At 37.1% G+C, this 26,073-nt stretch overlaps 3 protein-coding genes across 5 annotated transcripts; 2 read left to right on the top strand and 1 right to left on the bottom strand.

Annotated features, from left to right (window-relative positions):
- The first annotated feature begins 241 nt into the window (after positions 1-241).
- Positions 242-7,746, top strand: csgalnact2 (chondroitin sulfate N-acetylgalactosaminyltransferase 2). The gene is made up of 8 exons (XM_079634307.1): positions 242-421; positions 1,190-2,060; positions 2,229-2,445; positions 3,996-4,097; positions 4,925-5,106; positions 5,410-5,504; positions 5,596-5,677; positions 6,234-7,746. Exons 2-8 carry the CDS (start codon positions 1,409-1,411, stop codon positions 6,524-6,526), a joined length of 1,623 nt encoding a protein of 540 aa, XP_079490433.1. The 5' UTR covers positions 242-421; positions 1,190-1,408; the 3' UTR covers positions 6,527-7,746.
- Positions 7,747-7,988: 242 nt separating this feature from the next.
- On the bottom strand, positions 7,989-16,795 carry sec23ip (SEC23 interacting protein). Its single transcript, XM_079634302.1, has 18 exons — positions 16,490-16,795; positions 15,035-15,540; positions 14,136-14,343; positions 13,685-13,878; positions 13,501-13,590; positions 12,850-12,970; positions 12,581-12,670; positions 12,288-12,429; positions 11,388-11,596; positions 11,100-11,197; positions 10,791-10,958; positions 10,608-10,703; positions 10,345-10,518; positions 10,084-10,239; positions 9,804-9,906; positions 8,793-8,978; positions 8,542-8,704; positions 7,989-8,452 (listed from the first exon to the last, which is right to left on the bottom strand). Exons 1-18 carry the CDS (start codon positions 16,620-16,622, stop codon positions 8,371-8,373), a joined length of 2,919 nt encoding a protein of 972 aa, XP_079490428.1. The 5' UTR covers positions 16,623-16,795; the 3' UTR covers positions 7,989-8,370.
- A 495-nt stretch (positions 16,796-17,290) lies between these two features.
- mcmbp (minichromosome maintenance complex binding protein) lies at positions 17,291-25,863 on the top strand. 3 transcript variants are annotated; one of them, XM_079634304.1, is made up of 16 exons: positions 17,383-17,563; positions 17,705-17,790; positions 18,129-18,269; positions 18,435-18,476; positions 18,994-19,084; positions 19,212-19,340; positions 19,446-19,600; positions 19,845-19,942; positions 20,031-20,200; positions 21,296-21,419; positions 21,651-21,768; positions 21,890-22,055; positions 24,205-24,338; positions 24,900-25,064; positions 25,245-25,333; positions 25,417-25,863. In XM_079634304.1, exons 1-16 carry the CDS (start codon positions 17,506-17,508, stop codon positions 25,541-25,543), a joined length of 1,893 nt encoding a protein of 630 aa, XP_079490430.1. In that variant the 5' UTR covers positions 17,383-17,505; the 3' UTR covers positions 25,544-25,863. The 3 variants fall into 3 exon arrangements, with proteins under 3 accessions (XP_079490431.1, XP_079490430.1, XP_079490429.1); XM_079634303.1 differs by having other exon boundaries at positions 18,991-19,084; XM_079634305.1 differs by lacking the exon at positions 18,994-19,084 and having other exon boundaries at positions 17,291-17,563; positions 19,208-19,340.
- Positions 25,864-26,073: the final 210 nt, after the last annotated feature.

Below are 26,073 nucleotides of genomic sequence, written 5' to 3'. Positions count from 1 at the left end.
TCACTCGATTTGTTTTGTTTTTTTTCCCCCTATGAATGGGAAGATTTATTTAAATCAGACACAATAAGTTTTTCCTGACATATACACAAAGTGGAGCAGCAGCACGAACACAAATTAAATACAACTAAAAAAAAACATGAAATGCAAAAAAGTTGATTTTTAAAGCAGACTTTCAAAATGTCCTAATAATAGGTTATTTTGTTTACCATAGTTTGTAACACTTTGTAAAACATCTAAAGACGACATACTGGCTTTTATTTTGAAATTCTGCGGCTCAAAGCGGAAGGAATATGCTTCCTTTTTTTCATTGCCCCGTGGCGTTGTTTTCCCACCGTTCCCACATTTATTATGCTCGGTATTCTATTGAACAGTTGCATGAAGAAGCGGTTACCGACAGCTACATATAATCACAACCGCCGAGGTAAGTGTCGCACATTTCCGTGTTTGTTTTATTCAAGAAAACAACTTCAACCTCGATGTTTCTTCCGCAAATTAAATTTTTAGATATTTGTCATTTATGTCTTTTCATCAGGTTTAACGTTATTGATCAATCAGCCAGATGTTTCCCTGTGCGCATAAAGCTGTGTTTCCTTGTTGATCTATTAACAAACGTAATTTTATTCAGAGTCTTAGGTGTTTGTTTATATTACAGTCTAAACATAAATTGAGCTATAAGTTAACGTTACATATACAGTTGTTTTCGGTGAATATGAATTGTTTTATACTGTGTATGGAGCCACACGGCTGATAAAAACATTGATTTAAAATATTGATTATTAAATTATTATGGTTGATATTTAAAATTGTATTGTCTTATTTTTGCATTAACTAATTTTCGACCCGCTTAAAATTATAGTCTATTTCTACGTTGACAACAATCTGAAACTTGCCTAGCAACAGTTTACAATATAATTTGCATATTATCAGTCCAAGTTACTTATATATAATTTGTGTGTCTGGATATTCGTTTTATAAATAAATAACGTTTTAATATATAAATTATATAATTAATGTTTTTAATGTGGAGTAACTGTTTTCAAAAAAAGCTAAGCACTGTAGTAGGCTGTTCTTTTCAATTATTTTATAAAATATTTAATTATTTCAACATTTGTTTTGACTATTTCTTGTCTGTTTGGTCTATATACACTGAATAGAAAATATATTTTTCATGATTTGAATCTCTTTTTAGATGTGGTGTTTCTCTAAACGGAGGAATATTGTGCAAGCAGGATGACAGTTTGTCAACGGTATATTCACACATCTCTGAGGAATCCGAGCATGATCGCCGTGCTGTAGTGCGAGAGGAGCAAGATTACAAGAGAAATGTGACACTAGCGTCCATCCTCCGCTTTGCTTGGGAATGGATTAATGTGACAGTGGCTGGTAAAGAGCACCCTGCCTCTCAGATATGCCCAGACGGGGGCTTCCTCTGCAGGGGCGGGTGCGCTGGCTTCTCCTAGGTATATTTTTTATCCTGGTGCTGCTGCTCTTTGCTTACCTCCTGGAGTGCACACCGCCTGCGGATGTGAGTCAGGTGCTCCCTGGCCTGGGAGGAGATCCTTATGGGAAGGAGTATTACCAGGCCCTCCTGCAGGAGCAGGAAGAACGGCATCTCAGCCGGGCGGCCAGCCTCAAGAGGCAGATTGCGCAGCTCAAACAAGAACTCCAAGAGATGAGCGAGAAACTGAGGGTACTTCAAAAAAAAAAGGAGGGACCCGGGCCACAGAGCCTGATCGATGGCAGAGATCAAGAGCCGAGTGACCTCTTGGAGTACCTGCACTCACAAATCGACAAGGCGGAGGTGAATACGGGAGCGAGGCTGCCGAGCGAGTACGCGCTTGTGCCCTTTGAGAGCTTCACCTCCACGAAGGTGTACCAGCTGGAGATGGGCCTGACACGTCATCCCGAGGAGAAGCCTGTGCGGAAGGACCGGAGGGATGAGTTGGTGGAGGTGATAGAAGCGGGTTTGGAAATTATTAATAACCCGGAAGACGATGACGGACAGGAGGACAACATCCCCATGCAGAGGCAGATGTTCACAGAAAGCCATTTTTTTGAGGGTAAGAAAGAGCTGTTCAGATGAAGCATACTACTTTACGTACCGTGTGTTCAGGGTTTGTGTGTACTTAACAGCGTTTGTTTGAGGATAATAAAGGTGGTGTGAACTTTGCACAGCACAAAATATTCAGTAACTCTAGCTGCTTTTGTGTACTTGCTATTCTTGGCAGGACTCTACAGGACCGAGAGGGACAAAGGCACACTGTATGAGCTCTACTTCGCTAAAGAGAATTCCCACGAGTACCGTCACGTCACCCTCTTCCGTCCATTTGGGCCCCTCATGAAAGTGAGGAGCACGTCTGTAGACGCCGCCAGCACCATCATTAACATCATAGTGCCGTTGTCAGGCCGCACTGAAGTCTTTGTTCAGTTCTTGCACAACTTCAGGTGAGAAGGTCACTGTGGAAGGTTTCAGGAAGTTTGCTCGTGTAAATGTGCACTTTTATAGAGTGCTGCAGTGATGACGCATTTTTGTAGGCCAACCCAAAAGTTAGCATCACCCTCTGGTTTCTAGACAAAAACCCAATAGGATTTTTTTCCACTGGCTTTTGGATTATTGTAGAAAATAAGCTCTGTGACCAACAAAATTTAGATTCTTACATGTTTTCTTCATCTTGATAATCTTCAGAAATGAACATAACTTTTATGAATTTTGAAGCCTAAATACAATCGGCAGAAGTAAAAGAGCTAAACGTTGGCTATAAGGGAGGTACACCAAAGTCGCCACCAATAAGCTTCTGACAACTTTTTCAGTCATTATTTAAAAACATTTGTCACTTTGAGTTTGAGTTCAAATCATTTGCAAGATCGTGATTATAAACTCAATGAGGCTGTAAAAGCACAATAGTGAGTTGAGTTATACTGTTCGGCTGATAACTTTTAACCCAACAACCTCTGTAGTCCAATTTAGCCACTTAGCCATATTTTTTTTGTATGAGTGGTGTATTACTGATGTCATAGATATGTGTATACGTAGATTCCAGACGCCATCTTGGAACAGTCAGCATGTCGTCACTCACAGTAAGAATCAATGATGCCACAACATTGCGCAGCTTTTGGTTGTCAAACCGCTGAGATTTAAATTCCAGAAGAAATGGTATAACCTTTCACAGGTGATAATGTGTTGGGTTGTGTTTTTAAATCAACTCAATAATACAGGTTTTTACTATGGTATTTTTTTATGTTGTGTTAGATGACACTTTTGTCTCTTATTGGGCTAGTTTTGTAAAATCATCTGGTGAAGTCTATTGCAGATTCAAACACGTGTCTAACTGTCGGTTGCAGGTGCACAGTCAACAGCCAGCTTTGACTGTTCCAATATGGCGGACGGCATATGTATAGAGGCCCATAGAAAGAGCCTCAAATGAGGCATCTATGTATCTTTGACTGATTTATTTTATGTCTTAGAATAAAATGTGAAAGTATCTTGAGCTTGTGTTCACCACCAAGCTCATTGACTTGAGGATGATGGAACCCGAAGTGCTAAAATGGTTGAAAACTCGTTGAAATTCAGAGACAACAAGATCCATTGTTCAATTGTCAATAGCGATATATGAAGCACTGATGACACCGAACTCTCTTTTAATCCAAGTAGCTTTCTGATAGTCAACTAACTTCAACCTGATGCTAAGTTTATTTGGGAATGTGCAAAATGTTTCGCCCTCATGCACACAAAACTCCCGATCATGTGGATTCCTATTAAAATTACTGGATTTTAAACAAAATTTCGCCAAGCATGTAAAAGAGATTCTAGGATCGTGTCTGGGAATGTGTGTCAGTGTGTTCTTGTGTGCTGCTAATCATACGGTTGAAACTTCTAAAGATGTGTGGAATGCAGCAACACGCAGCCAGATGTTACACAGTTTTACAAGGGAATGTTTTCCAGTACAGTTTTCGTTTTGGAAATGTTGTGATCAGACGGTGTTTTCTGTGTGCAGGGAGGTTTGTGTACAGCAGGACAAGCGAGTGCATCTCACAGTGGTGTATTTTGGTCAGACGGGCTTGCAGGAGGTGAAGGCGTCTCTGAGGAAAATGTCCAGGTTTGAGCCTTGCAAATGTTCTGTGATATTGCATGTGCGTCACTGATCCTAAATGGAGGAAACCCAGGGAAAAGGAATTTGCTGTTTACCCATCTTAATGGGGCAGTAGAGACTGTAATTTTCTTTGAATAGCAGGAATTAAGCTTCCTTTTTCATAATTATTGTGCGCAGAGCTCTTAGAGTAATTCACATTGTCTGTACACTACCATTTAAAAAAAATGTTAAGTCAGTAAGATTCTTATTGAAAGAAATAGGGCTGCGCAATATATTGAAATATCGCAAATGTACATATTGTGATATGCATATCGTAATGTAGTGACACTATAGACATTTATAACATTACAAAAGATTTCTATTTCAAATAAATGCTGGTGTTTTTTTACTTCCTATTAAAGAATGCTAAAAATATATATCATGGTTGCCACAAAAATATCAAGCAGCACAACTGCTTTCATAAACATTATTAATAATAAAGCATCAAATCAGAATATAAAAATGGTTTCTGAAGGATCATGTGACTGAAGACTGGGGTAATGAGGCTGAAAATTCAGCTTTGCCATCACAGGAATAAAATACATTTTCAAATATATTAACGTCAAAAACAGGTAATTTGACAGTTTTTCCTGTATTTTTATCAAATAAATGTAGCCATGATGAGCAAAAGAGACTTTTTTTTTTCAAAAACATTTAAAAATCAACCCAACCCCAGACTTCTAAACAGTAGTGTGTGAAGGTAAAGATTGTAAACACGTGTTATTACCCAGTATGGTTGGTATAAATCTAAGCCTTATTTTGTTTCCTACACTGTTATTCATGATCCTTTCCAGTGAGGAGAACTTCAGTAACTACACTCTGATCCCTGTGGATGAGGAGTTTTCGCGTGGCCGTGGTCTGGACATTGGAGCTCACGCGTGGGAGAAAGGGAGTGACGTGCTGATGTTCTTCTGTGATGTTGACATCTACTTCACACTGGAATTTCTTAGTACCTGTCGTCTCAATGCAGCTCCAGGTTTGTCATCTCAACAAACATATATCTGAAAATTCAGGGACCCATTACTAGAAAAAACATCCATATTTCTCCCATTTTGCACTTGTTTGATTGCACTATATGATGCGTGTACTTTCAGTTTGTTTTCCATCTAAGCAGTAATAATATTAGTGATAATAGGATATGTAGCAAATCAATTAATGACATTTACTGGTTTTATGCATGGTTGACTGAACAGTATAAATTGTTCATCAAGAATCATTTTTATACTAAAAATATAATCCTCTATGTAATTTTATAATTACTTTTTTTCCTCCCTTGCAGGAAAACGTGTTTTCTATCCGGTGGTTTTCAGTTTGTACAATCCAGCTATAGTTTATGGAAATCTTGAGTTTCCACCCCCAATTGAGAGTCAGCTGGTATGTAACCAAGATATATATATATTATTTTTTTTACCTATGGCTTTCTAGTGATTCAAAAGAAAATAAGACAATTGTATGCCGTTTATAGATTCATAAAAAAGATGCTGGATTCTGGAGGGATTTTGGATTTGGCATGACTTGTCAGTATCGCTCTGACTTCCTTAGCATTGGTAAGTTAATGTGGACTTTTAGATTGTAGGAAATAATATTTTAATAATAATAATTTTCTTATGTAGGGTGACCTTTGACCTATTATATATATATATATATATATATATAATATATATATATATATATATATATATATATATAATTTTCAACATCATTACTACAGTCTTCAGAAATCATTCTAATATGCTGATTCATTAATAATAATTGGAAATGTTTCTTGAGGAGCAAATCAGCAAGGATCATGTGACAGTTTTGCCATCACAGGAATAAATAAAATGTATTTATTTATTTAAATGGAAAACAATTATTTTAAATTGTAATAATATTTCACAATATTGCTGTTTTTATTGTATTTTTTACTGAAATAACAATAAACAAGATTTTTTTTTTACTTCGTAAATGAATGCATGTATGAGAGTACTAATGCATCAGATGCATCAAAATACAATAAAAATATTATCTGCTTCTTTTATTTTTATATATATATATATATATATATATTGATATATATATTGATATATATATAAACATAAACTCACGGTTTCTCTTTTCTAGGAGGATTTGATCTGGAAGTGAAAGGCTGGGGTGTAGAAGATGTGCACTTGTACAGGAAGTACCTACGGAGTGAACATATTGTGATCCGGACCCCTGTGTCGGGCCTCTTCCACCTGTGGCACGAGAAGCTGTGCGCAGACGAGCTGACCCCGGAACAGTACCGCATGTGCATCCAGTCCAAGGCCATGAATGAGGCGTCACACTCTCATCTGGGCATGCTTGTGTTCAGGGAGGAGATTGAGACTCACCTTCGAAAGCAGGCCTACAAAACTCAGAGCAAACCAGCAGAATGAATCAACAATGCAGCAAGGAGCACAACTTTGTTGATAACAGCAATGAAGAAATGGGTCAACTTTTTTTTTGAACTGAAGTCAAATCAATATAATTATCCTGGGATTACAGAAGACTTTGTGACAACAAAGAAGACTAAGTGTTAAGGGAGGATCGTACTGAGTGGTACTACATAACCCGTTCACTTTGATTTACGTTCTGGAATAGTTTGCTTTAATGCCAATTTAGGTTTAGGTGTTAAGCACTAAAATGACTTTTTATATTTGTTTACTACATACTGTATGTGAATAATGAAAAGTCCCTTTGGGGAAATGAGTTAATGAAGAAATTGTTTGGGCCTCATTCATGAAAACAAGTTTGTGCAAAGTTTTATTGCATATATTGTCTCATTGAATTGAATGCAACCGCTTGCATAAATGTTTTATACAAATGATTTGCACAGTTGTTCTGCTCATGATTTATAATGGCCATTGAGAAGACATGTAAAGAGCATGCCTTTGTTTTTTTTATTTTGCCATTAATTGATAAAGCCATTAGTTACATTTCTATATTATTTCTAGTGGTGTCAAATAGATGAATCACATCTAACATAAAAGTTTGTAAATATATAATTTGTGTGTGTATATGCACTCAAACTTTTGATTAATCGATTTGACGGCACTAATTATTTCTGTTGAAAATCGGTGCGCTGTGATAAAAAGGGAGATGTGTTGCTAAAAGGGACAATCATCCTGGTATGGATGTAGTTCAATTTGCCATGCTGGATTTGTACTGTAGGTCATGTTTCTGCTGGAACAGTATTCAGACTTTTCCCCAAGTCTTCCACGTCTTTGCTGTGTGAGATAGCATGGACCTGATGTGCATTTTGATGCATGTCAAACTTTTACTTTGCACCATGTGTGAGGACACTGGTCAGTGCTATAGTGTTATCTGTCAACAGGATCTAAATGCTTTGGCCTCTGCAACCACTTTGAAATGAATCTGTGTATAGTCAATGTTGAGGTATTTAAAAAAACTGAACTACCTACAACATTTCTCTGCCTAAACTATTGATGAGGACTAAAATGTATTAATTCCACTGGCAGGTAGATTGAAAATAACATTTGCTATCTATTGTGAAGCCTCAAATTGATCAGGATGTTCCATTGCTCATTTTCTAAAACAAATAAAAGAAATACAAGCTATTTTTATTGTTTGTCCCCAAAATAAACCATAAAGGTGTGTGATTAGATTTTGGTGCTTGATCGAAATCAAAAGAAACTCTTAGGACTTCTGGGAAGTGATGCAGCAGCGTGAACCTTGAAACAGACCTGCAATTTGATTCCCAACAATTCTGTCATACATTTTCCTTCCAAAACATAAGCTTATGTACCAGTAATGCAGTAAATATCAGTTTACTAAAATATACAAATTTACAGAAGATATCTTTAACATAACTATAACAAGCAAGAGCAACACAACCTCTACTAATAGTTCCGTTTATTATGATTCTTCATTGTAGTTTTTACACAGCATAGTCAATATTTATTTTCTAACTCTAGATAAAGTTTGTTAATACCATTTGATTCCATTTGCAATTGCACACAAACATTTGCAGCTCTATAAGCTATTTAAAAAATGATTTTAAACTGTTGCAGTGGTATTGAAATCCACTATTCATTTCTTAATTTAAGACACATGGAATAATACAAGTGTATTCATTTTTATACAACAGACTACAGGAAAATAAAATAACAAAAACTTCTGGGACAGTCCAAGTTGAAGAGTTGAAAACGGTTTAAAATATTTATTTATCTTCAAAGCAATATGATTTCTGATGAATAAGGAGTTTTAGTGACCCATTACATTAATGCACTGGATGATCTGGCCGTACATCCATGGACTTATAAATTTCCTTGAGAAGAAGCAGAGCTGTATCTTCAGATTCCCTGAGGAAAGAGACAAAGAGTCTTTATTGTATTTTACAAAATGACAATAATACAATTACATAATGACATTGTCATGGAAGATCACATACCAGTAACACAGATGAGACTGGAGTGCAAACAGGTATTCGTTAAAGCTCTCGATGGGTTTCTCTTGCAGGACGTAGTCAATGCGATTCCCTCCATTCAGCAGGCCCACTTTTACATAGGTCTCTTCCTTCGGAGGCTCTGGACTCTCAACCATCTTACTCTCCTCTGCAAACAAACCATTAGATTCAGTTTGTGTTGAACTGTGCACAGTGACCTGATGACACTAAGAGGATATGCACTGTGGATGACTCACCTTCCCCTTCCTGCATTTCCTCTTGTGCTTTGATCTGACTGGCGACCATGGCGAGCTGTTCGTGCAGTTGAGCAGAAGAGGTGTGAGCACGAGCAAACTCATTCAGAGTCTGCCAAGCAGTCTTCAGGGAGCTGATGAAGCCGTGCTTTAAGTCGGAGCCCATCCTGGATAAACTCTCTTTTAATTCTGGATGCAAGACACAAAAAATTTATTTTGTACCCAAGAAAATTAATGCATTCTATTATAAGTTACATTTACATTTAAATTACAATAATGCTTATTTATTTAACTTTTCTTTGCTTTATCAATACCAGAAACTTTTGCCCTGTACAATTGACTCATTATTTTTAAAATAATAATTATTTAAATAACCTAACTTTTTTTTAAATTGTTAACCTGGTTAAATTAAAGTATTTTTTGAATAATTTTTTTAACTGTATAAAATCAACAGGGTTCATACACATTTCTACCAATACATTTCCATGACTTTTGAGGCAAATATTCATGACCTAACGTTCCATGAAACGTCTGTGTATACATGTAAAATAAGAATAAAAATCCATATTAAAATTTCAAAATCACAGCAGATCTTAACTAATTATTTATGACAAGCTTAGTGGTTTAATACAAAATAAACATTTATTTTATTATTTACTACTCGTTTCAGCGATGACTAATCTGAACGCCTCTGATTGGCCATCACAATCATAAGCTCAACAGAAATGTGTGTGAGTGGTTATAATGCTCATTGCTGCAAAACAAAATCTGATGGAATGCCGGAGTCAGACAGATCGAATTAACGTTATGTACTGTAGTTTGTTTAACCAATATTATCACTTAAACATGTATTCTATTATATAAATATTTTGAAAAAAGACTTCCATACCTTTCCCAAAACTTTCTGGGTGTATTTATTTTCCCAAAACTTTGAGGCCTGAAATTTGCTATTTTAAAATTCCATGACTTTTCCAGGTTTTTAATGACCGTACGAACCTTGTGATTAATACATACCGAGATGAAGCCTCTTCCTCCCTTTATGATGAGGGATCAAAACCGGTTCCAGTTCAATGTCTGGTAAGATCATGGGTTCAATCCTGTATGCAACTGGATCCAGCTGAGAACACAATATCATTAATGTATTAGCGACACAGCGAACACTGAGAATGTTAAATTTCCTAATCGTGTTGTTCATTATTCTTCATTTACACTGACACTAGTCGTAAACCACATGATTTCCAAAAGATCAGATGCAGCTGTAGAGAAGCAGAAGACGATCTAAGACACAACTCACTGGATGGTAGATATTGAAGAACCCTTTGCAGGTGGGAAGCTGGTAAGACTCCTCGATTTTCTCCACCCCACGTACTGTCAGAAACATCCCGATGGGAGAGCCGAGAGCAAAGAAATTCACCGGTTCAAAGTCTAGAGCGTGATACATCACCGACACCTGGAGGAGAACATCCAAGATTGCAGAGCATGTTTCAGACCCACAATCAGCTTCTGACAAAATGGTCCATAGATCAATTTGGGACGGTGTAAACTCAAGCTTTACCTGTCCTGTGCCTATTTCGAAATAGTTGTAATCTACATGGATTGAGGACATGTTCCTTCCCACTGGCAGTTTGCTGATGGAAGGATCTGGTGTGGGCTCTGTCTGGCCGGGAGGTTGGGTCTCTTTTGGTTCCTCTTTTTCTACAGTTTTCTCTTTCACAGCCTTTCGTGCAGCCTGTCGACAGAAAAAAATGTGTTTCAATGCATCACATCAGAATGGACAAATGAAAACCTGATGCAATATAAAAACAACTGAAAACATACCTGTTTTGCAGACTTCTCTTTGACAAAGTTGGCAAGTTTTTTACGTGGCCCCAGAGGAATACCCATTTCCTTTAGGTCATCTATTGTGCACAACAGCTGTAATAGAGATAGAGGGATAGCAGTGATGAGTTGGCTTATTGTTTTAATATAAAAGGTGTAAAACAATTTTTTAAACGCTCTCACCAGAGACTCGACATCAATCCTCTCAGTTTCAAAGACGCTCAGATACTCAGACAAACACAGCATCTCCAGAACAGATGACAGGTTGCCAATCTCTTCTTCTTCCTCTTTGGCCTCTTCCTCAGCAGCCGCTACAGTAGCCACTTCATTGGCCTGAACGACGGGACTTATCTACAATAATTAAAATGAGGTAATCTTAAAAACCCATAAAGGTTGTGTGTTCCAGGGATGCCATAAACAGAACATGCCATAATACCACTTCAATTAATGTGCAGCATTTTAAGATCATCCTCATCCAAAATGAACTGATACCTGTTTCACATTAGGTGGAGCATTTCCATTGGTTACTGGACCTGATAAAGGTGAGCAGACCTTCTGATTGGACAGCAGGTCAAACAGTATCAAAGAGCCTATAGATTGGGGGAAATAATTTATTAAAAGAAATTTGTAATACAAATATGAATACTAGTTCAGTTCAATACATGGTGTTGTTAAACACTAAATGTACTCTAATAGTGCATCACTTTAGTTCAAGCTTTATCTTAATCATTTAAGGCCAATGATTCAGAGCTAAAGCATGTAAAAGGAAAGGATTCTCACCCAAGCTGTGTCCAGACACGGACACTCTGCCTTTGAAGTCTGGGTTCCTTTCCATGAATAGTGTGTGTAAGCGGTTGATCTCAAAAGCCACGGTGTCCATAATGGTCTGGCAGTAGGTCGGGCTGTTGTAGAAAAGCACGTCTAAAAGGGTTTCATTAGTGAAGTGACGCAAACGACCTGTGCTGGGCAGAGTAATCTTCTTTATCCTCCTACATGATGCAAAATGTAAAAGACAGAAAGAACTAAATTACAAAATAAAACTTTTATGATATAACAGACAACATCGTTTCAGGCAAAAACGTATAGAGATTTCAAGTTCATAGCAGCGCCAATTGTAAGGGGAAGGAGAATTATTTTTCTTAACTTAAGAAAGTTTCCTAAACTTTCTGACCAACCATTTCTGTCTTTTTTCCAGAGAGGGATAAGATATGATCAAAAATACAGTAAAAACAGCAATATTGTGAAATATTATTATAATTTAAAATAACTTTCTATTTTTATACATTTTAAAATGTAATATATTAATATGCTGGCAAAGCTGATTTTTTAGTAGCCATTATTCCAGTCTAAAGTGTCACATAATCCTTCAGAAATCATTCTAATATGCTGTTTTGCTGCTCAAGAAACATTTATTATTATTATCAATGTTGAAAATGGTTGTTGTCTGTCGGTGCAGTGTGAATTGGCCTTAAGGCATCCTTGCTTTTTTTATTTAAAAAAAAAATAAACTTTTGAACAGTAATGTATATTTTGAATAGAATTTACAATATATTATATTTATATTTAAATGATATATTGGTGGCTAAAGGGTCTGTATTAAAGAAAGTGATCAGCAAAATCAAAAACGGGAACATTAGTTTTAGGCCTAATATAGAATGTGGCTGAAGGTTGTGACTCTACCTGTCAACCCCTGTGGCATCACCGTGCAGAGCCGTGTGCCAATGCACAGGCAGAAACTCCACACGACTAATGACATGATCATCACGAGCCTTCCTAAAATGACTCTGCAACAACTTCAAGGACACACTGCGGAAGTCATCCACTGCAAACACACAAACACAGTTTGACTAAAGCACAATGTATGAGTTCAAGAATTCACACCAAAACAGTAGGATTCGTTTTTACTGAAAGTGTTTGACTAAAAGCCTCAGAAAACTGTATTCACCAGGAGACTAAACTTGGGTAACACATACCACACTCCACCATGCTTCTAAACCTCAGGTCACAGACTGGGCCGATGCCATGCACCATAAACACCAGATGATCCACCTGAGCCATCTCGCCTAGACAGGAAAAGACCATTTTCTTCAGTGAATCTGCCATGCTATGCATTCACTATCAAATAATACCTTGGAATATTGAGTTTGAAGCAGTTTGGGGATTTTAAAGTGAGAAGGCAAAACAAAATCACTTATTTTTTGTCTGGCTTAAGTGAGAAAATGGGAACAAAAGACCGATTTACCATCAGGAACTTCATCTTGATCATCGTCCACACCCCTCTTGACAACCCGAGGTCGGGTCTGACCGTCCTGTGTCGTGCCCCACTCATCAGGCATGGCAGACGGCTGAAACTGCACAATCACCTGAGGAAACAAACAATCATTTATGCTACAAGAAAAAGTGTTAACTATATCTAGTGTCTATTATAATGATACGTTTGCATGAAAACGATGTATTAACAACGGAAACGTTGTTCCTTCGCGTTTTCCGTGTACAGAAGACAATCCACGTTCACACGGATCCACGAAAAACACTGTATTATGCATGCCAGGCCAGTAGTTGGCGATGTCATGTTGTAATGAAACACTACCCGCCAATAGACCTTATTCAAAGCAGCGCCCTGACAAGTATGGAAGCGAGGCTGTGAGGGATAGACTTACCAATGACCTCACCATTTTCACAAATTCACCTTTTTGTAATTTACACAAAGACCAAAACTGTATCTTTTTGAAAAACTTGCACTTTGAAACTCGTCTTCAAAAGTTAGCATTTTCATGCCCCTCAAAACACTGCTGTTGTGTAAATAAATGGCCAAAATGCATTAAAAAAAATCTGTTTTTAGTTGAAAACGGTGTCATGTAAACTGCCTTTAGAGCATTTGAAAATACTGTACCTTTGGATTGTGCATCACGATGGTCTCACCAGATGGGAATTCCAGTCGTCGATGCCACTGATTAGTGGTAACAGCTTTCTTATATTCAACCTGTTTACAGAAGACAACACTGAGCAGTTAAAATGTCATCCTACTAGTCTGTTCTGAGAATACTGATGAGAAAAAAGCATAGGGAAGCACAAACCTCCAGCTTCTCACTGAATTCTTCTGAATAGGGGACAAAGCGACTGTCTGCGTCTCCTTTGTAGAACCAGGAACAGCGGCGGACCTCGGTGGGCTCTTCCTCCCAGAACACAGATGTCCGTGTGCGGTCGTACAGCTGCACGTCATAGCGCCCTCCATCCGTACACACAATCACATTCTCTGGATCTGGCTGAACTGAAGCAACAGATTGCGAAGTGACTATGTTGTGAAATAGCCTAAGAGTGGCCACATGCTCTTGGCATACATAGAAAAACGCTTTTAAATCAGTTAAATGAAATTAGTGACAGAGGGATTTAGCCTAACATTCACTCAATTTAGTTATCAGTTAAAAGTAAACACACGGGCTCCATACATCATAAGCTAGAGAACTAATGCCAAAATATTGGCAGCGCCTTGTGCAATTTTTCTGCCATGAAAACACTCCGTCTTACCAGAGTTGAACGTCTCTTCCAAGCGAATGGAATCCAGAATACTAAAGGGAAGCCAGACCATCTTTGACTCCACTTGCTTACAGTAGAACCAGTGATGTTGTACAGGTTCATAAACATTATATGTGTATGGCACCATTGAGTTAGCAGGGACTAACGGTCCAGCCATGCTAGTCGTTGCAGGGGGCGGTGGAATGTGTGTTGGGGGAGGCTGGGGAATAGCAAAACAGTATAAGGACAAAGTGCAATCCCTTTTAAAAACAGTTATATATATAAAGAAAATATGCCTGGTTTCTTTAACATGCTTAAAAACACACTTAATTGAATAAACTTCAACAGTTGTTTTCTGGTGTATATCAATATTCTGATCGATACAAATCTGCTAATTATTTTTATGAAAAACTTTTTTTAATAAAGTGAATTTAGTTATTACAATATTATGCTGTATCAGTATTTATAACTAAACCTATTAAAAATTTATTAGTGGTAACTGAAAGCTAAAATAAAATATAAAAAAGATGAAATAAGAGTGAAATAAATAAAATAATTTTAAGTTGACGTACTAAAATGACAAACTAAATTAAAATGGAAAATATAATTAAAAATATTACTAAAATAACACTGTATTGTACAGTATGAAAAAATATGATTTTATATCAATAAAATCATAATATGATACAAAAAAAAGATACAAAAAAACAAAACAAACTCTAATAAGTGCCGACAACCAATATGGTACGATATATCATGAATTTCTAATATTAACTGCAGTCAGTCTCAGTAGACAGTTAACAGTTCTGATAATGGCAGCAGATGCTATTTTGAGTAAAATCCTTTTTGTAACTATTAACTTTAACTCATAGTGATTTTAAGACAAAGTAAGATGGCATTACATGACCAACCTTGGTGAACACTGTGGGTGGAGTCTGGAACGAGGGAGCAGGTATCGCCTGAGAATAGGGGTTTAGATTCTGGGGTGTTTGGTTGGGGGTCTGCTGCTGTAATTCAGGAGCCATGAGATAGGGATTAGCTTTGCTACTGGCAGCTGTGTGCCGGTATGGATTATAGGACTGCTGGCAGCTCTGCGGAGGAGGTGTCGGTGCATTAGGTGGAGGAGTGTATCTACCCACAGGGGTCTGATTAGCAACACTGCCATACTGCTGACTGGGGTTCAAGTGAGATACTGGCGGGTTCAGAGGCAGACTAGCTGCAACGGATACAGGCGACGGGCCAGTTGTTGATGGAACGACAGTGGCGGCTGGAGGCGGGCATGCCTGTTGCCCAATAGAAGCAAACGGGTCGCTGCTGTTGGTGACGCTTGAGAAATAATTGAACGTGGAGGCCTGAGGAGCTGCTGATGACGTCTGACCAAGAAAACTGTCTTCTTCTCCAACTTCACTGGCATCATCTTTACAGAGGATGATATAAAGAAATGCAAAGCAAATGTATAAATATTACTATAAAATATATATTAGTATTTACAACATAGAGAAACATAATATAATCGGTTAGTTAGATTATAATAAAAAAAGCATATCATCAATGGTAAGCATTTTATTTTCTTAATTTTAAATTCATTAAAAAGAATAATCAGAGTGCACTCAGACTATAATAAATACTTCCCTGGATTTAATTGGTCACCCTGCATTAACAGAAACCCTCAAAATTAATAAATGTATTTTTTATTAAAATAAAATAAAAAATTATCCATTAAACTATTCACCGGCGGTGAAATATGAATATGAAAGGTGGTGCTTCAGGATGAAGACTCCCTTTGATATTTGCTTGATTTTATTAATGTTTTCATAAATATCTGACAGTGTTTATAAAGAGTTAGAGAATATGGGGGGGGGATGCATATAGCATTTTTTTTTTTAATGAACCTTGTCCTTATTTCTGGACACAAATGTAGGCTATGTGTTCCTATAATGTATAATGTAATTTAAATTACGTTTTGGTGTGATGACAGTTGGTTTTAGGGACAGTGAATCTCATAATTTTGATGGAGACTCACGGCAGTTTTGAGTTACATAGCAAAAAATCTGATTAATTTCACACTGAAAATGTTACCGTTCAGTACATATTTGCCCTGCTGTAACATTAATATAAAAGCAAGTGTAACGTCAACTGTTCTCCTTTACTAATCAAGCAAATAAAATCAATACAAAATCTATAAAATATTTGACATTGTAATTTGTAAAAACAGGAAACTCTGTTTACTGGATTTAAGAGTGAATAATCTTACAGAGAGCTGGATCTATTTATCATAAAGAGAAGAGACCTTTGAGCTGGAAAACAGAGGAAAGCTAACATCACTAGCCACTAAAGCAGCTCATTTGAAGACTTTATAAGCTCACCTCCAGATAACACCGCCGGGCCGGTGGCCTGACTGACAGGTAGGAACGGCAGGCTGAAATTGAACTCCGGGGCTCCTGAAAACAGCAGATTTGCGCTGCTGCTAGGGATGTTATTGGCTTTCCTATCAGCCATTTTCAATCAAAAATTACACGTAGCTTGTCCTCCAGTCGGAACAGGCAGAGCTTCTTTTTTTCTTCTTTTTTTACAACACTTCCTGGTTCGTCACTGTAGAGATAAAGGGGTTCTCTGGATTTTCACAGATCTTTGCTTCATTGATGGTCTGAAAGGTTCATACCTCATACGGTAATCTAACTCTGATGGCTAGTGCATGATATACAGATTAGCGTCACGTTGACGTCCTAAGGCAAAAGTAATCAACGACAAACAACGTCGATATTTTAATTTCTTTCGTTTTTCTTTTAAAACCAGTTGTTATACTAGGAAGCAAAACCCCTTTTAAAACGTTAATAAACATTAACTTAAAATATGTACAAGCATGTAAAAGAACTTCTTACTTAAATGGTTGAATAAAAGCTAAATTTCAAGCAGAGTTTTGTGAAAACACTTTGAATTCATCTTGGTACTTGAACATAACTCATTTATTTATTGTTAATATATTATACATTAATGTTACGTATTATATAATAATTTATATATAATAAATACGTAAAATTAATGTATAATATATTAACAATAAATAAATTAGTATATGTATATAAATAATTATTCAATATTTACTTTAATATAACAATGATTATTGCACACTGTTTGTATAAAGGGTCTGACCCATTACTACTTTGTTTACTAAAGCCACTGTACATATCGGTGAACTACTGTCTAGTCTTCTTGACAGTGGAGCGAAGCGAACATGCGCCATGGTCACATGGTAGTTTTTATGACGCAATTTTCCCGCCACGGTGTATTGTGCGGCGCTGAACTCTGAAACGTGCCTGTTGTAGTTCTTGTTAAAGGAGTATTAAGTTTTAACTTTTGTGAATTTCTTAATCCTGCAGCAATGCCTACGGTTCACGACTGGATCAATAATCCACTGGGTGTTGTTGATGGGATGTTCGGTAAGAAGCAGCAGTCAAAATGTGTATTTCTTACTAATACTTTTTGAAGAGGAGCATGTGATCGTCATTTTTAAAGTTTAAGTTACATATACTGACCTGAATTTCACTGCTTTTGTGTTATTATGTTTTTTGTTCCTACAGCCCAGAGTCACTCCAGTCCAGACTGGGAGAAGAAAGTTGTGGAGTATTTCAAAGAAAAATTGAAACTAAACGATGCTCACGCATGGGTAACTAACTGTTAAAGATCGTATCTGTTCTGGTATTTTTTTGTATTTTGACACACAAATAGCTTAGTGCAGTATTCTTGCCGAAGTAAATTAATCTACGTGCTTACTTTAGGATAGTGGCCACTGGCCAGACAACTGTGTGACGTTACTGATATGAGAAGTGGTTTGTTTTGACAGATGACATCAATATTATGCAAAAGACCGATTCATTTGACATGCATATTGGCCTGAGTATTCTTCTCGGGTTTCTGATGACATATAATTATTAGCTAGAAAATTAGTCAGTCCTCTAGTTCATCCGTTTGACTTTGGTGTCATTCATCTGCTGTTTTTTCTAGGTTCCATCTCTGAATGATGTTCCCCTGCACTACCTGAAGCCTAATAGTCTTGTGAAATTCCGTTGCATGGTCCAAGATATGTTTGACCCAGAATTTTTCATGGGTGTTTATGAGATGAATGATCCCACATCAAACTCTAAAGTAAGTACTACTAAACCTGTCTGATTAAAAATCCATTAGCACTATTTTTTTCTCAAACACAATGGTGTACATAAATATAGTCTATTAATTCTGTTTACCAACTTTAGGGGTTTTGAGATAAAAAGCCTGTTTGAATAATTTCTCAACTTTAAACCTTACTCACAGCAGGTGAAATGTGGAAAATACAAAGATGTCACAGAGTGTGGGGTGAGTAAATGTTTGCCTTGTTAAAACTACGGTAACATATTGCATAGACCAAAGCATTTATGCACTAAGCCTTATATAAAATCTGGGAATGATTAGTATGGTTGGTTGGGGTCAAATTGACCCTAATTTGATTCAAAACAATTAACATTAATATTTATTTTTTTCATAAACTTGTGAATATTATCAAAAATATTTCAGGTTTTTTTTACACTTTAAACAGAAGTGTGGAAAATCACTTCTTCTGTGTGCTTTCCTGAAGTTCAAACTGTAGATCAAAGCAACACTTATATCAAGGGTTAGAATCCCTACGAACTGAACATGCATTCAATTATAAAAATGTATTCTTTCAATGCAGTGTAAGTTTCTTCCGATTAAAGTGTCTCCTAACAGCATAAATGTAAATGCCCTCAGAGAGTATTTGAGAAACTGACATGACAAAGTACATAAAAATAAAAACTATTTTGGTCTGTACAGCTGCCTTTAAATAGACATAATTAAATGGAATTCATATCAGCAGGTGGACTTTAACTCAAGAAACACAGTGACGTCAGAGAGACAGACCTTTTATTGTGTCCCCATCCCTGGAGAATCTCAGTGGGTCAAGGAAATATCCTTTACATGGACCAAAGAATTATCTTGTTTACAGTTCAGATTCACAGCATATTATTGGTGGGTGGTTTCCCTTGTCCTTATTGACCAATATGATAGTTCATCTATCTTTAACTACTCAGAACAGCTACGCAGGCACCAGTCAAGCGCGAGTGGTGCCCTCCACTTCCTATGTCCCGAACAGGCATAAGCGCAGCTATGAGGAAGATGATGAGATGGACACACAGTCCCAACAGATGAAAGATGTCAGTCAAGGTGAGAAGGACAAATTAACTACTAATTAAGTGTGTGGACATTTTTAAATCTATCAAGCATATCGGGTTCATGTTCAAGATTTAAAATATATTTATCTTCAAACAGGAGCTCACAGCTCTGCTGATTCTCATGGCAACATGGAGCCGAAGCGTCAGGAGACAAAAGCCCCCAGTCAGGATTCGTCCCCGTCACACTGCACATCCAGTCTGGACCTCAACTTCCCTTTGCCTGGAGAAAAGGGCCCAGCCTGCCTTGTTAAGGTTTAACTGTTCCTTCATTTTAAACTCTTAAGCCATCATCTTGACAGACACTCAATTAAATTGTTTTTTTGTAGGTTGTCATTTTTAATGCATACTTTTAAGACTAACACTATAATCAAGTTGTCTTGAGCAGGCACATGTTAACATTGTAATTTGCTTGCTATAATATGATGGTTTGCTCCGTTGAATTGTTCCCCACCTACACAGACAGCCATGTAACTCGGCCATCCTCTGTAATTGGCAGGTATATGAGAACTGGGATAGTTTCAAACTGAATGACATGCTGGAAGTATTTGGCATCCTTTCTGTGGACCCTGCCTTGAGTGTGATTGCAGATGAAAGGTAATCTGCAATGATTTTGGGATGGTTGTAATTGCAATAGAAGGTTCTCTGATTAAACTGTAATGCATTGTTTGTTTCATGTTTTCAGAGAGGCGTCTTCGCTGCTTGACCCCACGGAGGGAATGGAGACTGTGGAGGAGCAAAGAGTTCACAGCCCGCCAGCATCCCTTGTACCACGACTGCACATGCTGCATGCCCAGCCTCTAGTGCACAACAACCCACTACTGCCCTCTAGTGCCTTGGAGAATAACGGCGACCGTAAGACATCACTTATGGATCAGTGAATTAGGTCTTGCAGTGTACATCAGTGTTGTTTTAGTATTATTTATTTACTATTATAGCAGACATTCCACCTCTCCCGAAAGTTCTGTGAGTCTCCCGTTTATTGATAGTGGCTCCCTGACGCCCGCAAATTTAATACAATATCCAGGAAATCAAGTGAGCGAGAGAGAATGCTGTTTTCATTTGGTATTGTCGTGCGTTTCAAATGCGTCTCCTGTGAACACTTGCATTCGGATTTTTTTATTGAGACCTTCCCCTTTCATTACACTCTTCTGGCACACGGATACTATTGAAAGAACAAACCTGTGTTACACAGCTTACGCAAATTAATCTAATATAATGTATGTGGTCTATTATTCGTTTCTAATGCAATGCCTTGTAGTAGTTGGTTGGTGGGTGTTGTGCTACCTTCCTGAAATTAGTTTTTGTAATTATTTGAATTTTCATTTACATTTTATATTTTTTTTAGTTTTCAATTGAAAGTTTTAATAATTTTATTGTGCTTTTGTCATTTTATTATTTTTTATTTCTATTTAGCTTTAATTTATATCTATTTCAGTTTTATTAATTCATTACTTACACTTGAACTTATTGTATTAAGCAACATTTCTCATTTTAATTTTTTAGGTTTAAATTTTTCATTTAATAATTTATTAAATCAGTGGTTTTTCGAGAAGTGATTTTTAATAGTTTTAGTAAACAATAACAACAGTTGTTTGCAGCTCTATTCAACTGCATTTATACCAGTCTATTCTTTTTTTAATATTAATTACATTATTTTGACAAGAAGATTAAAATCTTGTCAATATTAAAAGTTAATGATTTAATATTATTCAATATTAATGATTTATCAATATTTATTGATAAATCATTGTTCTTAATTTCTGATTATTTACTTTAACAAGTACTAATGCTTTTATTAAAAAAATATTACATTATTATTTAATAGTGGTATCAAAATTGGTAGCTAGAGTTGTGAATTTTTTTTAGTATTGGCCTTGACTATAGACTTTTTGTATCGTGACAGCCCAGTGATTGTTGACATGGGATGTCTGTGTGTGCTGTCTTCAGATTTAGGCAGTGTTCTTGGAGAACTGGCTTCAGTCAGAGCAGAGCTGCTCACCTTCTTCACACATGTCCTGATGGGGGATTCACTCGCTGCAGAGTACCTCATTCTCCATCTCATCTCCAATGTGTACGTTCTCATTTCTAGTGTTGCATGTCTGAAGTGTGACTTTCTGTAGCATGCAGTTCCTGTTTAATTGAATGCACTTAAGCATTTTTATAGTATACTTTGGAAAGTCCTATTTGCCAGATGTTTTAAAATAGTTGTTTTTTTAGAGAGAGTGGACCTGTTTCTTACACAAAGTTACCTACAGTCCTTCAGACTACACATCATGAAGTTTACATTGTGTCTATATTTTAGATACAGCAGACGGGATGTTCTTCCTCTGGGCAAATTCACATTGAATCTCAGTGGCTGTCCTCTCAGCTCTCCATACACTGAGCATCTCTACAATGTCATCCAACAGCTTGTGCCATCTGTAAGTCATCTAGATGGATCTTTGAATTATATTTCTTCTCTTATAGAAATAATTGATTATATTGTAATAATAGAAGCTGCCATTGCTACTACAATTCAACTTGATTCCCTTTTGTTGGTAGTCATTCAGGCTATGCATGAGCCTGCATAACATGAACAACCATCGTATGGTGCCACGGAAAGACTACACGGCTAACCGCCTGATGAGTGGGATTCTTCAGCTGGCCAATAACACGTCACTGTTTCTGGATGAGACGCAGCTGGAGCAGGGCCAACTGGATACCACAGGTGAGAGCACTGATTATAGCAGGGAAAAGTAGTGTGCTGACTAGACGTACAGTAGGAGTCCAAAAGTCTATGTTTACATGCAACCTATAATCCATTTATAATCTTATTTATGGCTTATATATCTTACAATGTAAACGCATCAATCCAATTTAAATTTTATTGAAAGGGGTGGAGTAGATCTTAATGTTTGACGGGGACATTTTTAGCAATTTAAACCTTTGAATCTGAGTACTTTCGGATACGTTTGGATTAAAATAATATATTGCACACATGCACAGTGCTGTAATGTGTGCCAATATGCATCTTTCAAACATGCATATGTTTCATTACGTAAAAGACCGAATATTTGCTACATATTTACTAAATAAAAGCTTTTTTTTAACATGTTTTTGGTATGACATTAAAGCAAAAACTAAATTCTCGCAGTGGCTTTCGCCATTTCTGAATGCGATGACTAGAAAATGTAAATACATGTAATGCACAATTAAATGAATATGTGAATTGAATTGGAAAGTTTAGATTAGATTAACTATTAGAACTTTCAAAAACTGCTTTCAGCCTCTGCATTCATTCAGACTGCCAAAAAGGAGTTTATGTAAACATACCTACTGAAAGTTATGTGAACATGGTAATAAACAGTTGTAAGATTACAATAAAACATTGACATAAAAGTCATGTGAAATATTCTGCACTATTTCGGTCACTAATAAAAAAAAAATGTGGCCTTGATCGTGTCACACTGTACAGACCGATGTTCTTGCTTCCATTGAAGCTCAAGATGCTCTTCGTTGGAGAACATGATTATGAGCCTATGGAGTTCATGCAGCTCAAGTGCTGTTGTCAGTGACGAGAGAGACAAAACAAATTCTGAGACATTCAGAAATTCATGTCCATTACTGAATAAATATTGTGTAATGTAAAAAGTCTCAAACTTTTGGACTCAGGAGCAGTAAGTTTAGTGTCTGTCAGGAAGTGACTGCTTGTGGTTTTGATATGTTCATGTATTTCTGTTCCTTTTTTATTCATAATGAGATGTGCATAGATGTTGTTGTTCTTATGCCAATTTTACACTGCAGAGGTGGCACAGAAAGCACTTCTGAAGTGGTATTAAGGTGTTTTTACATAGACTTGTATAGACATAGACTGCTGCTCAGAGGTGGCATAAATGCATTTACACAGCAATGGCAACAATACTGAGGGATGATGCAGGTCAGAGCCGACACAATTTAGTCTGCAATTTATGCATTGCATTAGTTCACTGAATTTTCAACAGGCACAGAGCACCCTTAAAGGGGGCCTTTTATGCAAAATTCACTTTTACATGGTGTACTTTGAACATAAATTTGTGTCTGGTGTGTAAGTAACCAATGGTTAGAATTTACCCACTCTTTTTTTTCTTTCTTTTTTTTTTAAAATCTGAATTTTTTTTACAATCCCCCACAAATCAGAAAGAGTGTCTCAAAACGAGCTGTCCCAGTTTTCTACCTAATGTGACGTCACATCAGGCCAAGCCCCGGCCACAACTGGTGACGTCCTCTGCCCTATTAGCATAGATCCCGCCCTGGGTGAGCCACACACGGTCCGCCATGTTTATATCCTCGTGATAATGTACATTACTGTTCTGTTGTAATAATGCACTTAAGAGAGTCTCCTTGAGCCACTGAGGAAAGCAGTGGGTTCATTTTATTTATAAAGGGAATGTGCCCAAGAAAATAGGTAAATTTGTATATGTGCAGATCATTTTACACCACACTGCTTTGCAATCGGGGGTCAGTACAACGCATGATTTGCACAAAAAAGTTGAGCATAATTAGGAAATGCTATAATAAATGATCTGTGGGGTATTTTAAGCTTAAACTTTACAGAAACATTCTGGGAACACTTGAGAATTCTATTACATCTTGTAAAAAGGGGCATAATAGGTCCCCTTTAACTTCATAACTCCATGAATAGCCTTGACGTTCTACGTTAATATCAGTACACTCATCCAATCTCTGTCAGAGACAGTTGCATGCATGAAGGAAGTGTAAACATCCTTTTTCTGAAGCCGTTTCCTTTTAGACTGCATTGCTGTGTTGTTCAATCAATATATTTATAGATGTTGTTCATAGAGAAACAAGTCTTTGTATAATGTCTGTTCTGGGTGTAGGTGTTCAGAATATCACTGCACTGGGGAACCTGATCTCCTGGCAGAAGGTTGATTACGACTTCAACTACCACCAGATGGAATTCCCCTGCAATATTAACGTGCTTATCGCATCCGAGGGCCGATCACTTCTCCCGGTAAGAACATCAGGCCTGAGTCTCTTTCAGCGTTTTATTATTAAAATATAACCCATGTGTATTTGGGGGCGAATTAGAGAGACCGGCATCTTAATTTCCAACAGGTGAAAATGACTTGGGGGTGAATGCCTCTCCCATGGAAGTTGTTTCCATCAGACAGTTGTAAAGACAGCCTAATATTTCCATTACAGTCCACAGGGTTGCCGTCAGCTCCCTGGCTGGGCTCTTATCGTGGCTTTGCTGTGATGCTAACAGCTTGTGGAATGTGCTGTGCTATTCCTGTACGTCAGCTCTCTAGTTGCCATGGTGGCAACTCTACCACAAGGACATTAGAGGGAGAGGGCAGGACAAGCCACTTATTTAATGGCATGAAGCTCGGTACACAGTATTTAACAAAGTTTAAAAAGGCACTAAAGGTTTATTAGGGTTTCATGATTCTTTAATGGCTTCTTTCATTTCTACAAACGAGAATTTAAAATATCACAGCTCAGTCATTTTCGAAAACACATGGCAGAGTAGAAAAAGCAACATTTAAAGAGATTTTCTTCTCTGCTTTCTCAGTCTGACTGTCAGATTCACCTACGGCCCACCCTTAATCCACCTAACCTGGAGGAGTACCTGAGCGCTGTGCAAGTGGCGCAGGTTCCATCTCTGATCAACAAGTATCGCATCTATCTGAGTATGGCACGTGCCCTGAACTACACCATTTCGGATGAGATCACAAAGGTCAGAATTTTGTCTGATATGATTGTCCAAATGTTTATGGTGATTTGATTTATTTGCTGAATTCAGATATGCATACTTCTCTCTTGCAATTTCTACCATAAAAAAAGATATGGTAAGAGTAGTATGCTAATATGTTCCTAATTCAGCACTTGTCTCATGGTTGGTGGTCTTGATCTGTAGGCAGTAGAAGAGGATTTTGTTGAAATGCGAAAAGATGACCCTCAGAGTATGTCTGCGGAAGACCTCCATAGATTGCTGGTTGTTGCGAGGTGAAGTTTTAATTGCCCTTTCACAGCTAATCTAGTTTTGTTAACCATAAGCAAATTAAATACCAATTTGTATTCTGTTTCAGGTTGCTGTCTTTAAGTCATGGGCAGAACACACTCTCTAGAGATGGATGGATGAAAGCCAAGCAGCTAGAGGTCTTGAGAATAAGTCAAACACAGCAGCAGAAATGTCTGAACGGAAACGAGCCTTAAAATATATTGCCATTTACAAATGTCAACAGGAACCATACTTGTTAATATTTTGGATTCAAATGTAGTTTTCATATGGCATCTGACTTCTTGTACAGCTTCTTTCTTTTCTTTTTTACTTCATTTTAAACTTGTGGGAAACTACAGACACTGGTGAAGTAGATTTTTGAGGTATGCATTGTTAAATTTTGATTTTGGTACTTACATTGTATATTAACATTTGCATATAATTGCAGACATGTGTCAAAGAATAACTGCCTTACAGCAAATGTGTACACTTGTGGCACAGGGGTATTAGGAAAAATAAAGTTTTGAATACTCTGCATATATATAGTCTTACTTAAAATATGGGGTAATGATTTACAGTAAGATTCCATTTGTTTACGTTAGTTAAGATGAACTATAATGAAAAATAATTATTTATTGATTTACAACATTTACTAATCTATTATCAAAATCAAAAGTTGTATCCGTTAGTATTACCAAATATGAGAATGGTAACAAACTAACAGTTGTTCTGCTGTATTACCATC

The sequence above is a fragment of the Phoxinus phoxinus genome (genome assembly GCF_949152265.1).
Source record: "Phoxinus phoxinus genome assembly, chromosome: 14".
Taxonomy (NCBI): domain Eukaryota; kingdom Metazoa; phylum Chordata; class Actinopteri; order Cypriniformes; family Leuciscidae; genus Phoxinus; species Phoxinus phoxinus.
This window is presented reverse-complemented; position numbering and strand designations above follow the sequence as displayed.